Raw genomic sequence first — 14,679 nt, forward strand, 5'->3', positions numbered from 1 at the left:
TTAAGCAAACAGGTGGCATCTTATCGGTCCTTAGAATAATAGAACATTGCTGTACAAAAAAAAAATACAAAATTCTAGCCTACATATGGAAGCCATGCAGTGATATGACTAAAAGGTGTTTTGCATCATAATTGCTACTATCTTGAGGATTTTATCCTATATTTATATTTATTTATTTATATTTTTTAATGTGGTATTGACCAATCAAAATCCAAGATCAGAACTATTCAATACACAAACACTGTGACTGCACATTAGTTGCATTTTGTATTAATGTGCCAAGCTGCTCTCTCCAGGATTGTTATGTTGCTTGGCAATGGCAAAAAAACCTACATTTAGGCTAATGAACTACTTGATGGATAAATTGTATCAATTGAACATTGGCATTTTTATCATATTGCTGTTGTCATTTTATGAAAGCAAAGGCACTCAAAGATGTGGGTTTTAGGCAATCCACTTCACATCGCTGCCTAACACCCCTTGACTGTGGTAAAAAAAAAAATGGGCCACTTAAACCGTATTACAGAAAACAGTTATTTGCTTTGCATGTCAGAGATAACAGCCTCCCAAAAACAGTTGACTATGTTTTAGCAGGTAAACCCTTCACAGGCAGGTCTTCTTGCCTCAGCAGTTCTGAGACTAACAGGGGTTGCTCTGGAATTAAATGAAAATTCATTCGAATACATTACATTGTCTTGATCGGCAAGGATAATATTATAACTACACATTTATTTTACTGATTAAGCTGATAACTGGTTTTACACCTAAAGGACACACAGTAATTAGATTATAAATCTGTCCATTTGTACATTTTTGGTGGATCTTCTGCAACCATTTTAAGTCATTTTAACATTGGAGTATTTGTTAACAGCAAATGACTGATTTGAGATGAGCTCTTCATATTCATAGGCACTGGAATGATCCATGAACTTCTGAATATTCAAGTGTTTTATTTTTCCATTCATCTTTAAAATACAATGAAGATTAATGATATGCACTGAGGGATGAATGAATCTGTTTTTTTCTCAGATACAGTGAGATGATTCCTGTGTAATCAGTCTGTAGAAATCCTGCGTGACAATCTCCTACTTCAAGATAAAAAATAGCTCAGAAACTAAGTTCCTAACACATCATGACCTGAAAAGTAAGTTCAAAAATGCCCAGAATAATCTAGATGAGCAGCTTCAGTTTACATCTAACCTTAAAATTAGATACCAGCATGAGTTGAGTTAGTAACATGAGTGACCTAAGAATCAAATCACAGAGGTATTACACAGGAATCAATTAGTTACAAAAACAATTCAACATTTCTTTTTTTTTCACAAACATTGTAAAAGACAATTATTCCTCATCACCATCATGTACAGAGGGTGGCCCTAAAAATACCTATTGACCTTTTAATATCCTTTATTAAAACCAGCAAAAAATACAAACGAAAACATTGAAGTAGCTACATGGAGAAAAAGAGCGATTCACATTAGATTCACATGTTCAAGTCCATCTAAAGCAAACGAGTGATGATTAGGATGCTGTACACTTTTTGCTGTTGCCACAGAGAGGAAAATAAGTCCCCCGGACATCCTGTTTTACCCAAGGAGGGCTCAGGCTCGGTCCTGGCGATGTGTTAGAGAATTGAGATTCAGAAGATCCAGTTGTATGGTGAATCCTGGTAAACCTGCTCTGAAAGGACTCAGTCCTTGAGTGTATGAACAGTCTAAATACACTCTCACCTGCTGGTCTTCTCAAAATCATCTTCCTCTGTTGACATTCACAATATGTGAAACTTAAGAATACAAAAGTTCATTATAAAGAGATAAATCGTTACTGCAAAGTTATGAGTCATTGCTCATTTAAATCTGTACCGCTGCAAAACGAGAGACATGAAGACATGAAGACATTCTTCGTGTGGCACGTAACCCACAAACGGTTTAAAATTTTCAAGCATAGTGTGAGTGGTTCATGCAAAGTCTTCACAAGAAGAGCATAAGTATGAAATGTGTGAAACCTATCTAGTTAAAAACGGATGTGATCCATTCCTAACATGAGTTTACCAAGCATGAAGCTACCAGCAGCAGAACGTCATTAGCTTACATGACAGACAGCTTCCACACCATGGCAAAAATGTCTATAGTCCATCTCTTAAATAAAATGTCGAAAGAGCTAAAAATTTAGCAAAAACATAAGTCTAGTTGGCGAGCATACCAATAGGTGAGCAACCCGTACACAAATCCGGCGACCATCCCGAGACTACCAGAACGCTACTTCTGGCTTAGCAAGACACTCTGGTCCAAAATGTACAAACCATGCTAGAGGCACATCTGTGCTTGGTGTAAAGCTGATGGGAGAGACCCTCAATGTTCAGAAGGCCTTGAGAAGACAGAAATGAGGGCTCAACGGCACCAAGAGTCGGATGAATCAAGACGAAGCCTGTCGATTGGTTCGGATGGAGTTGAACTTGTAATGTCTGAGCTTGACCAGGTGTTGACGGCAAGGTCATTCGAAATGGACGAGATCTATTTATGACGTGGAGAGATAAAGTGAATGTGGAGTGGAAATAGAGGGCACTCTGTCGCCTAAATAATCCCCTCACATGGGGCCACTCTAGGCCGTCGTCTGCCTGAAGCAGCACAAGAGAGGAGGTCGCTCTGGTAAAGGACAGCCCACGAGGCCACAGATGATTCAAACACAGGTGCCCTGGTGAGTGGGAGGCAGAGCTTTGCGGTTCTTCAAGCCTTGGCTTTTCTCTTTGAAGTCCATGGGCTTCTGCTGGGACGTGTCGATAAGAGCACTGGCGATGGCTATACCTGCAGACAACACACAACAAAGCAAACCGAGGGTCAGAGAGGAGCAGTGCAGACTCGCAGAGAGCATTCAAAAGCAAAAACGCTTCATTTACATGTCAAAGCAAAGTTATTTAAAAAGGGGGCAATGGTAACTTAAAGCTATCTCTTTCAAAAGAACAACAGTTAGCTCGTTCATTTTTAAAGAGGGATTCCTGACTGTTCATGCATAAAGAGGTTTCCACACATGCCTTGGAAGACTTGGAAACTATGCCTTGTTCATCACCAAGGTCATTGGTTTCAAGGAGCATTACTTTCTCCTATTCTGTAGCCACTTTTCTCTTATTCTAGGATGGGGGTTTGAAATGAGCTTAACTCCCAGCACCCTATGTTTCGCGCCAGGATTCTGTCACAGACTGCTGTGGTCAAAACCATGGCCGCAACCCCAAAGCCATTTTTCAAAGCAGCATCTCACAAATCATCCTACAAACACAACGGTCACTTCTGTGCTAGTCTGGCACTGCTCCCTCCCTTCTATTGAAGCAATACAATTATCGGAGGGGAACAATTCATTACTTCAGACAGGCCAGGGCAAAATGAATTGAATTCAGCACATCAGTGTGAAGCCGGAGCTTCAAGCGTTCAGGCAAAGAGGATTTACATCCAAGAACAACCTGAGCCTCAGACAGTTACACACTGCCCTACATCGATTTATTACCCAACACACCTGGGCTGCAGGGAGGAATGTGAAAACTACACGTCTGTCAACAGAACAGTCCTCGGGATTGAAGCACGCAGTGTACGCCTACTACCAGAGTGCTTTTAGAGCTGGTTTTGCATGAACTTAAACTACTCACCATTCAGGTCAAAAAGGATTGGATGTGAGCCAGTAATGATGGGTCAGCAGTGTATAACAAAAAAAAAATTTTTTAAGCCTTTTTTTTGTTTAGTTTTTTTTAATAGGTCAGATTGTGAGGATTGTGAAATAAAAGAGCTTTCAGAACTCAAAAATATCTTCTACAGTGAAAAAAATTTGCATTTAAAACTGTACTGAGCTGCTAAAATGACTTTTGAAATTCTTGGATTTCAGATGTCAAAACCCAAAACAAAAAGAAATGATCACCAACATATACTTATCGGTAATGTTTTATTTTATTTTATTTTTATTTTAAACATGGAATCATTTTGGATAAGCAATGGAAGGAAAAATGCAGAAATATGTGCTTGTAGTATTTTATTTTATTATTATTTTATTTTTCATAACATGGAATCATTTTGGCTAAGTGATGTAAAAAAAACGTGGAGATATGTGCTTGTAGTATTTTATTTTTTATTTTCATTTTATTTTAAACATGGAATCATTTTGGCTAAGCAATGTAAAGAAAAAATTTGGAGATATGTGCTTGTAGTATTTTATTTTATTTTATAAAATAAAATACTACCAGCATAGATAAAATAAAATTATAAATTATAAAATAAAATAAAATACTACAAGCACATATCTCTACATTTTATCTTTACATTGCTTAGCTAAAATGATTCCATGTTATATAAGGCCGGACATGCACACTTTCCCACTGAAATCCTAATGAGAAGGAAAGAAGGTCACTTATTTGATCACACATGCATATAATGAATAAACATGCAGATGATTTTGTTAGCCAGCCGCGGAACGAGAGAGACCTTCGGCACCGTGGAAATCTCGTAGGATCTGTGAATATAATCAATACGGTTAGAAGCGATCAGCGGCTGTCTGCTGGCTGAGTTTATTATCGTGTCCCAGCGCTAAGTCGAGTGGGAGGCTGTTTCAGTAAGTAAAAAAAAAGGTACCACGCTTTTAGGATCATACTCACATCACACCAGGTAGACATACAGACAGAGCAGGGTGACAGCTGACAAAAGCGGCCTGCTCTGCTCCAAGCTCCTAAATCAGTCAAACACAGATTGGTCTGCTTTGTGAAGGTGATGCACCGCTTTATCCTAGCAGACAAACACCTACACATCCATCCTGCTGTGAAACTTCCAAAGACAAACAAAAACAAAGCTCTTTGACGACAAAGCTACATCTGTGCACAAAGCTCCTGTGCTTCTCTCCAAAAATATTCTTTGTTGATTCAGAACAGGCTCAACATTTTTCCCCCTCAGCCTCTTTCTCCTTTTATTTCTCACTCTATATCTGATGTACCTCTCTCCAAAAGTGCTCATGACGAACTTCAACAGCCCAGCAAGCAGCCACTCTAAAGTTTTCAGTGTCATGAAATTACAAAGCTCTGTCTCGACAGATCCAACCTCCTTTAAATATCACCAAAATACTCTTCTTCTTCTTTTTTGTGCATATCAGTTGTTGTTTTTGTTATGTGCTGTTATTTGTTGCCTCTATTTTGTACTCGTCAAACAAACGAGAAGCTATTAGAGAAGCTTTACTGAAACAAAAGTTGTTGTTTTTTTCCTCCAGATCAGTCAAGTTCCTGGGGAGGAAGTCAAGCTTAAAGGGACAAGGTCCCATAAAGCAGCATGTTGACTGACAGGTGTGCTGAGAAGAGGAGGGGGTAAAAGGTTTTTTCTTAGCCCCGTCTTATCACTCTGTAGCTCTTAAAGCCAGACAGAGGTCTATGAGACAGACCTCGAGCTGACATGGCTTTTAAAGCACTGCTGTCTAAATATATGCGTGTGTGATATGTCAGTACGAGCTCTCTGAAAAGGTGCTGTCAGTTGAAGGTGAAAGACAAAGATGGGGAAAAAAGACAGAAACTGGACACCATCATTATTGAATCGATTATATTTTGTTTGTACATTTGTAGAGGCTGTGTTTGGTGCTCACAGGAACAAGACAATCCCTCGTCTCAAAGTCAAGGACACTGAGAGGTACAATGTCTCCTCAGATTTTCTTGGTCCAATAAGCTGTAACAGACTAGATCTTTTTTATTCAGGCTATAGGCAGGAGACATACAGACTGGGGTAAGCCATAGTGGTGTAAGAGGATATGACCTGCAGTCACAGACAAACTTACAGCAGACCACCAGGGGAATGCTGGAGAACTTCTCTGACTTCCTGCATGAAATTAATTCCCACATGGGGAATGAACCAGACTGCAACATAATAAGCGAGCAGCGGGCATGTTAATTCGGTGAAAAACATTAACTGAGAAGCTGCCTGTACCATGTCAGAGTTGTACATTTCAGTCAAATTTTATGCTAGGGATAAACTTACCAAGTCCACATGGAGGTAAATCTCAAAAGAACATGCAGTAACAATTGGGATATACATTTATATATATTTAACTATATTGGTATTGGCAGTGGCGAAATTGTGGTCAATTTATTTTTCGGGGGTCAAGTCAAGTCAAGTCACCTTTATTTATATAGCGCTTTTAACAATACAGATTGTGACAAAGCAACTGAACAGCATTAATTAGGAAAATAGTGTCAATAATGCAAAATGACAATAGTAAACACTCATTTTTCAGTTAAAGACAGTTCATCATTGAATTCAGTGATGTCAACATCCAGCACAGTTCAGTTTAAATAATATCTTTGCAATCATGTCAACGATAACGCTGGAAATGAAGTGTCCCCAACTAAGCAAGCCAGAGGGGGTGGGGGTATGTGGGTTCTTTAGTTAATTTTAGATAATGATTACAAAATGTGTTGATTTTTTTTTTAAAGTTTTTATTTAAAGAAAAAATAGCCTCATTAAATGAACTATTATTTATAAGCTTTTTTCCCCTTCTGGGGCCTGAAATATTGATATCGATATAACAATATTTTGCTAAATGTGTTTTTGTGCTGAAACCTTGGCTGGTTTAGGCCTGTCATGGATGAATAATAATGACAATAAAACCGCCAGTAGGTGGCAGCAAGTCCCTGCTTCAATAAATGATTTATTGAATCATTCAAATCAAAGGATTCGTTCAAAACAGCTGATTCAATTAGAAACTAAACAGGGCTGCGTTTCCCAAAAGCATCGTAAGCCAACTCCATTTGTGGCAATGTGTCTTACGATACTTTTGGGAAACGCAGCCCAAGAGTCCATCTGAATGGGCTGTTGAATCACTGGCTCACTCGGTTCGTTCAAAAATTGATTCATTCAAGGAACAAAACACTGTGTTACTACTATGCACATTTGTGCTCTCACATGTACTGATATTTAGAAAATTACATTGCTTGTCCAACGAATATAAAAAACATAAAAACTCATACATGGGTAATTTTTCTTTAATTGCTTGAATTATAAGGATATTTTAACTGTATTCTAATAGGCTTCTTCGCACAGTGAATGCTTTTTGACTATCAAGACGTTTTTGTTTGGCTTTTGCAAAGTTGATGACTCAATGCCAGCTCTCCTATCGTCTCTCAATCCCTCACAGTCACACATACAGCACAATAACATTATGGGATTAGGAGGATTAGACATTAGGGGAATGTCTTTAAATTCGAATCAAGGAAAAATCATACCTTTTCTGTTGTCTGTCACCATTTTGCGTGAAAAACAACAAAAACCTGCTTCAGCTTGTGCGCAGCTTGTTACAGTACTGAGTTCTGATTGGCCAATCGCTGTTATTCATGAATTAAGTAGAGGATTTTAATATTTCATTTGCATGATAAGTTTTACATAATACACATTATTAATTCAAAGGGGATGATAAGGGGGGATGGTGGTTTTACTGAGGGGATGCTTTTGTCATTTTTTTCAACCAGGTGGATGCCATCCCCCCTCAAATCGAGCCATGGGTATTGGTCAATATTTGTTATTTATTTGTGCAATATCATTATCTTTGTTTTTTACATTTACATTATCTTTGGTGTAATGCTCAATTTAATCTACAAAAACACTAATAATTTAATTCATTTAATATGAATTATAAAATGTATTTTTGTAACACTCCCTTAAAATGTAATCTTCAAAAACACTGATAATCTAGCAATTAATTAATTAATTTAATAATGTGCCACTGTTAAATGCAATCTTTTTCAAGATTACAAATTTTAAAATTAATATCCATTTTTCATACTGTAGTGTACATTATAATACTGTGATGCCTAAATTAATTTGTAACTTGCAGCATTCGTGTTTCATTTTGAATTTATTTAGACAAAAAAGTAAAGAATTTTGATATTTAAGTTCACCAGATATTTAATACTGGTATATCCAAGAATTTCAGAACAATGAGCCACTTAGTTCATTTAAACTGACACAACCACTTCTGGCGACAAAAACTGATTATTATATTATCAGGTTATTATGTATTTGTGTCTGCATAATGCTTCTACCTTAATTTTCCTATAATCTGTGTACAAAAAAGGTGGTGCACTATGGTACAATTATGGTATCAGATGCTAAACTGTTTACATTTATGCATTTGGCAGATGCTTTTATCCAAAGAGACTGATATTGCATTCAAGCAATGCATTCCCTAAAAATCTAACCTGTTACCTTGGTGTTGCCAGCACCATGCTCTACAGTTTGAGCTTCAGACAAGGTAAAACAAGGTACTGTACATGTAAAGTGGGGACGCATTTTAGGACACCTTTTTAAAATTACTGACCTGACTGGCCAGGTGGAGGAACACCAGATGCCCCTCTTGGGAGGCACATTAGCACTGTGAGCACCGCTGCTTTACCCCCTGAACAGGGTTCTACGGCAACTGGCTTGGGCGGTCCCTGTGGAGAGATCAGAGGAGAGGAAATGTGTCATCTATAACAAGCCTCCTACTGAACACATCATCACACCATCAGTCACAAATGTCACAGTACTCAGTGTGAGCTGACATTGTAGGATGTCTCTCGCACGTCGTCGACAGAAAAGGAAAATTCACATTGTGATAATCTCAGTAACAAATCATCTCCCTGAAACTCAAAGACTCAATGCAAGCCACTTTCAAAGTTCACATCATGCACGCACAGGCGGAGAAAATCTGACATTTGAGGTTGTTGACTACCAACTCGGGTCGTGTTGTAGCACCAGCTCTCAGTCCTATAAATGCTGCCCTGAATAGAAGTATGCATGAGCGGGTCTCTGATGCAACATTGTGGAATGAGGAGGAAGGAAGCCACAGGCAATTGTGATCTTAAAATGTCATCTTTTATGTCACATTATAGATCATTCAGAGCTGGTTCACTCGCATACATATGAATGCTTTTCTGAAAGGATTTGGCGATTGTTTAATGTGTTTTAATCACAAAGGGAGTCATAAATGTCCCTGCCAATGAATAAAAGTATTGTCTTTTAAGATTCCCTCAGCTCACACACACTGACTCAGCGATAGAGTGGCTTTATTCGCCATTTAAAGAGAGTGCCTCTTCAAGAGCTCTTCCAAGAGAGCGCTGCAAGATCACAGACTTTGGCAGCCAATGGCTCTCCACAAAATGAAGCTTTAATATCTTACCTCAGTTGCCAAAATGCATTAAAAAAAAAATGAAAGACACAAAAAAAAGGGAACAGATGCCAACTATTATTTTCTGGCAAGAATGGTCTTCATCGAGACTATAATATGAATTACGTGCCAGCCGTCAAACCAACAAAGTTACTCTAAGGTACATTTCTCTAAAGCAGGAATGTTTAATACAAATCTGGCCCTTTCCCACCTCAATATAATTATGGCAATTATTGAAGCACACAGCAGACATTTAAATGAGCTTTCCGTGGCTTTGGACTGATATGCAGATTATTAAAATGGCGCCTATTGCGTCATATCACACAACTAAACAGACCAACTCTGCCTATATCCATTTTCAGCTTAAATTAAAAATACTCTATATAGTTATACTCTAAATACTCTATATAGTTTCTGAAGTAAATGTGAGCTGTGCTTACCTGATGAAAAGCTGTTGCCATATAAATTAAAAAAATAATATAAAATATAAATTATATATAATGTATTGATTATTCCCCTTGCTAAAGGCACATACATAATACACTGCTGTTCAAAAGTTTGGGATCAGTAAGATTTTTAATGTTTTTTAATAGAGTCTCTTATGCTCATCAAGGCTGTATTTGTTTGATCAAAAATACAGAAAAAAACAGTAATATTGTGAAATATTATTGCAATTTCTAATATTGGTTTCCTATTTTAATATACTTTAATATAGACACAGTGCTGAATTTTCATCAGCCATTACTCCGGTCTTTAGTGTCACATGATCGTTCAGAAATCATTCTAATATGCTGATTTATTATCATTGTTGAAACCATTGTGCTGATTAATATTTTTTTGGAACCTGTGATACTTTTTCTTTGATTCTTTGATTAATAAAAAGTTTAAAATAACATCATTTATTAAAATTTTAATTCTCTTCTAACAATATCTAACCAGTCTTTACTATCACTTTTTATCCATTTAACATATCCTTGCTGATTAAAAGTATTAATTTCTTTAAAAAGAAAACAGAAAAAAAATACTGAAAAACTTTTGAATAGTAGTGTAGATTGTAACACAAAATTTATATTTTGAATAAACAGTGTTTTTAACTTTTTATTTATCAAAGAATCCGGAAAAAAGTATCACAGGTCCAAAAAAAAATTAAGCAGCTCAACTGTTTCCAACATTGATTATAAATCAGCATATAAGAATGATTTCTGAAGGATCATGTGACACTGAAGACTGGAGTTATGGTGCTGAAAATTCAGTTTTGCTTCACAGGAATAAATTATATTTGAAAGGATATTAAAATAAAAAACTGTTATTTTAAATTGCAATAATATTTCACAAAATTATTTTTATCAAATAGATACAGCCTGGATGAAAACATAAAAAATCTTACTGATCCCAAACTTTTAAACGACCGACCGACCGACCGACCGACAGACAGACAGATTGATATAACAAAAGAGGTAACAAATGCATAAATATACACGCCAAAGATTATCCAAATACATACCTTTCTGGCAAGATTTTTTTTTCTCGCCAATATAATCACAGCGAATGTGTTCCGTTCTAAAATGAAAGAATGCCTAAGCCCATCGCTTTCTCTCATTTCGTGAGAGAACTCATGGAACGTGATGGCACAGGCGTGGACGGGCTTGTGAAAGGTCAAATTAAGCTTGCGCTGACAGTGATGTCCATCAAGCCAGGCAGACAGAGGCTGTTATCAGAGCAATATCTGTCTCTTTGAGAGGAAAAGAGGCCACTTGTGCTGCACTTAAAAAGTTCAAAGTCATTGTTTCTGAGTGACAGGGGGTGGCAGGAGGCGTCTAGCTTCCCTTCTAGTTCTCTCATTCCTCCGTGTGCAGAATATCATTGTTTTTCCTTTTGATTCTCTCTCTCCCTCACACCACATGCTATTTCTTTATCAAAATCAGTCTGTAGTCTGTAGAGATAAATCCTTCTATTGCTACTTAGATCTTAAGGACAAGGTTAAGTTTACACCACGGAGTAAAATGTAACAATAAGGATGTATGTCGATACAAATGTTTGCTCTACTAGCCAGACTATAGGGGTTTAGCACCCCATTTATCATAAGTGATAGACAAAACAAACCGCAGCAGCCTCAAGACTCTTCACTCTGCTCCTTATACACAAATGCATCCTCTTGCTTTTGAATGATACAGCAAACCTCATTATTTCTAGCAAAGCACACCAATTAAGTGATTCATGTTAAATATCACACTTAATTACATATCTCCATTTTCAACCCTACACTTACGCATCCATTTCTTGCCAGAGCTATTGTCTGAGCTTGGTAGTTATTAATAATGTAAAGATCTATTTCAATTTCACACCCAAACATGCATTACAATAGACTCTTGCTCAAAGGGGTGACCACTTCCTTACACTTTTAAGTACTTTTAACTTAAATGACAGAGAAAAACATGTTCAAAGCTTTGTAACATTTGCCTCCTTTTAACATTTGTTCTGTGAGTGTACTGCTGTACATGTCTTTTAATAGGTTTTCTATAATATATGTATATATATATTTTAAAATCCTCACAGGAAAAAAATTAATATTGCAAAATAAAATTATTTTATTATAAAATAGAATATTGTGAAATAAATAAATTAAGTAATTACATATTTTATTACTCCTTTATACAACAAAGGGAGGAATCCTATTTATAGAATTCCTATAAAACATCCATCATATAATACCAAAATGACCCTAAAAGGTTCTCATTAGTCTGTTATATGTTTGTGGGGACCATGTATTCAACGTATAAACCGTATAAACCATTTAACAAGATCTTCATTCCTCCCAACAACTCCAAACGATCAGACAAATGCACTTACTCTCATCCCTTATGGTTTTGGATTCAGTAATATTCGTCTCATTCACATTAGCCTTGCACCATACAGATTACAGTAATCCAATTGCAGGCCATTTAGAAAGCATTGCTATGATGCAGTTAATGAATAACAATACCGTTTAGAGTCATACTAGCACGCTAATCTGAGGTTTGTTTGAAAAACGAGATTACAGCAGATTACATTACAGCACACGTGCTGCAAAAATGCACTGGAGAAGGTAATTTAAGAGGTTTTCATAAATTCATAACTTGCGCCGTTTGCACTGAAGACATAAATGCTAGCTCAAATCATGGCGTTTTTAAGAATACTATAGACTATGTGTGTGCAAGACCATGGTATTATAAATACATATTAAAAAATCCCAGAAGTTTGAGGTCAATAAGATTTTTAAAGAAAATACTTAGAAAGTAGTTGAAAGATTTCTATTCATCATGAAAATAATTTATCATGGTTTTCACAAAAATATTATGCAGCACAAATGTTTTCATTGATAATATTAAATGTTTATTGAGCACCAACTCAGCATATTAGAATGATTTCTGAAGGATCATGTGACACTGAAGACTGGAGTAATGCTGAAAATTCAGCATTGCATCACAGAAACATTCAAATAGAAAACAGATATTTAATATTTCACAACATTACTGTTTTTACAGTATTTTATGAATTTGTGCCATACGAGGAGAACAAAACAAAACAAAACTTACCATCCCCAAACATTTGAACAGTAGTTTATTCTCTGGGAAAGTTGTCAGACCAACTCATAAATAGTTATAGTGCGTCACATTTTCTTCAGAAAAAGCAAAAAACGTTCAGCTTTTGCCCAAGATCATGCACATCAATAGCCCTGCTCATGAATAAACCTCAAACCTAAAAAGTAAACTCTAAAACTTAATTTTACAAAAACACACACCTTTGAACATGAAAAAGAGGGACAAATCCAGAGAACTGAACATTCATGAAAGACTTGCATGTTTTGTCTCGGGAGAAAACAAGAAGGCTATAAAAAGACATGAACTAGCCAGAAAACAGATGCCTCTCGTACAGCCCTACTAATTTACAACTAATTGAGGTCCAACACCATCCCACTCTCCTGCATTGACTAACCTGATGAAAACAGCTCAGCGCCACTGAGCCACATTCAAATTAGACACCGAGACAAACAGGCTGATGAGAGACAATTTATGGGCCATCTCGTCTTGTCTCGCCAACATGTCTGTTTAACGTATTTATACTGTAAATATTTCATTCACTGGTTTTCCACCTTGTATCACTCTATGTGGCCAACTGGTGATTATCTAGTATTTTTATGACCACATTCTTTCCCTTATTTCATTTTGGTGTCTTTATTCCACCCAACTCTAATTTCCTCTGTTTTGTTCACCTCTTAACACATTTAAAAATATGTATCGCAATATCTGCTGCTGAAGACGCAGCCAATAAGCTGCTGCTGTGAGTATTAAGCAGCATAGAATGAAAATGCAAACAAAGCCATAAAGCAACAGAACAGTCCTCTTCATCTATATGTTTCTCCAGCTTTTAACGGCCTGCGGAGCATCTCATTTGCATGGCTAATAGCAGCATTCACAGTGACAGGGAGCATACAGCGCTGGTCTGTAGATAAGAGCTCACTATTGTGCACTCTCAAACATATGAACGGCTACGTACACAGTATAATTTAAACGGCCCTCTCTTTGTTGCCTGGTGACAGCCTCCATCCATCATACTCTGAAACTGTTAACGGGCCCATATGTTGTGTGCTGGCCATGGTGGCAGAGCAGCATCTGTGTCATCTGCACCATTTAAAATGGGCCGGCCTCACAATGGCTTCATAATGCACTTCTGCTGACCTCGATGCACAACAATTTTTTCTTCAGTCCAGTCAAGCCCAACACAAACCAGACCAGTCCAGCCTAACGCACAGCCAGAGTGGCCTAAACACGACCCGTGACAGATGCAAATGGACTGTAGAGATTGTAGAGATTACAGAAGCAGTCCTGTCATTATATTGCAAAAATCATGCGGGACGGTGTGCACGAAGGTTCAAATCTTGTCTAAGTTATGTCTAGGTGTGTAACAGTACACATATTTGTACTGAAAAATTTTTTGGTACAGGTCTTTTGATTCGGCACACGTGTACCAAGTGAATGCGGTGTTATTTTATCTCCTGCATGTACAGAACTTCTGTGTGTGTTGAATGTATTTAGAAACTATATATGGATATATAGAAAAATACAATGCTTCAAAAACATTTAAAAATGAACAGAGAGGAAAACGGCACAATCTGAGTTGTCCTAAATATAAGACAAGCTTAAGCACTTCAAACAAATTCATAAGCATACAGTTTAAAGCAGCTTGCGCTCCTGTCAGATGCATGTGCTGTTTAATGCATTAGAGACATGTTTTCCACAGCACATAACTTATATTTATGGTTGTGTCCATATCTGTAAATGCTGGAAAGACATTTACATATTTTCATTTAGCAAAAAACGCTCATCCTGACATTAAGCGAGTCTCCGTTCACAGACTTCTAACTTCACAGACTTCACGGAGTACAAAAATTCTGACTATAAATACTTTCAAAACATTTTTAAACACTATATATATATATATATATATATATATATATATATATATATATATATATATATATATATA

At 36.8% G+C, this 14,679-nt stretch overlaps 1 protein-coding gene across 1 annotated transcript in view; it reads right to left on the minus strand.

The window, feature by feature from the left end:
- Positions 1 to 1,389: 1,389 nt before the first annotated feature.
- LOC107566689 (attractin-like protein 1) overlaps positions 1,390 to 14,679 on the minus strand; it is a 93,670-nt gene continuing 80,380 nt past the window's right edge. Inside the window, exons 29-30 of the mRNA XM_016252204.1 lie at positions 8,326 to 8,440; positions 1,390 to 2,804 (exon numbers count right to left, since the gene is read on the minus strand). Coding sequence (XP_016107690.1) covers positions 2,680 to 2,804; positions 8,326 to 8,440 — 240 coding nt within the window. The 3' untranslated portion in view covers positions 1,390 to 2,679. The remainder of the gene's footprint in view (positions 2,805 to 8,325; positions 8,441 to 14,679) is intronic.

This window comes from Sinocyclocheilus grahami, unplaced genomic scaffold (genome assembly GCF_001515645.1).
Source record: "Sinocyclocheilus grahami isolate Dianchi unplaced genomic scaffold, SAMN03320097.WGS_v1.1 scaffold26.1, whole genome shotgun sequence".
Taxonomy (NCBI): Eukaryota; Metazoa; Chordata; class Actinopteri; order Cypriniformes; family Cyprinidae; genus Sinocyclocheilus; species Sinocyclocheilus grahami.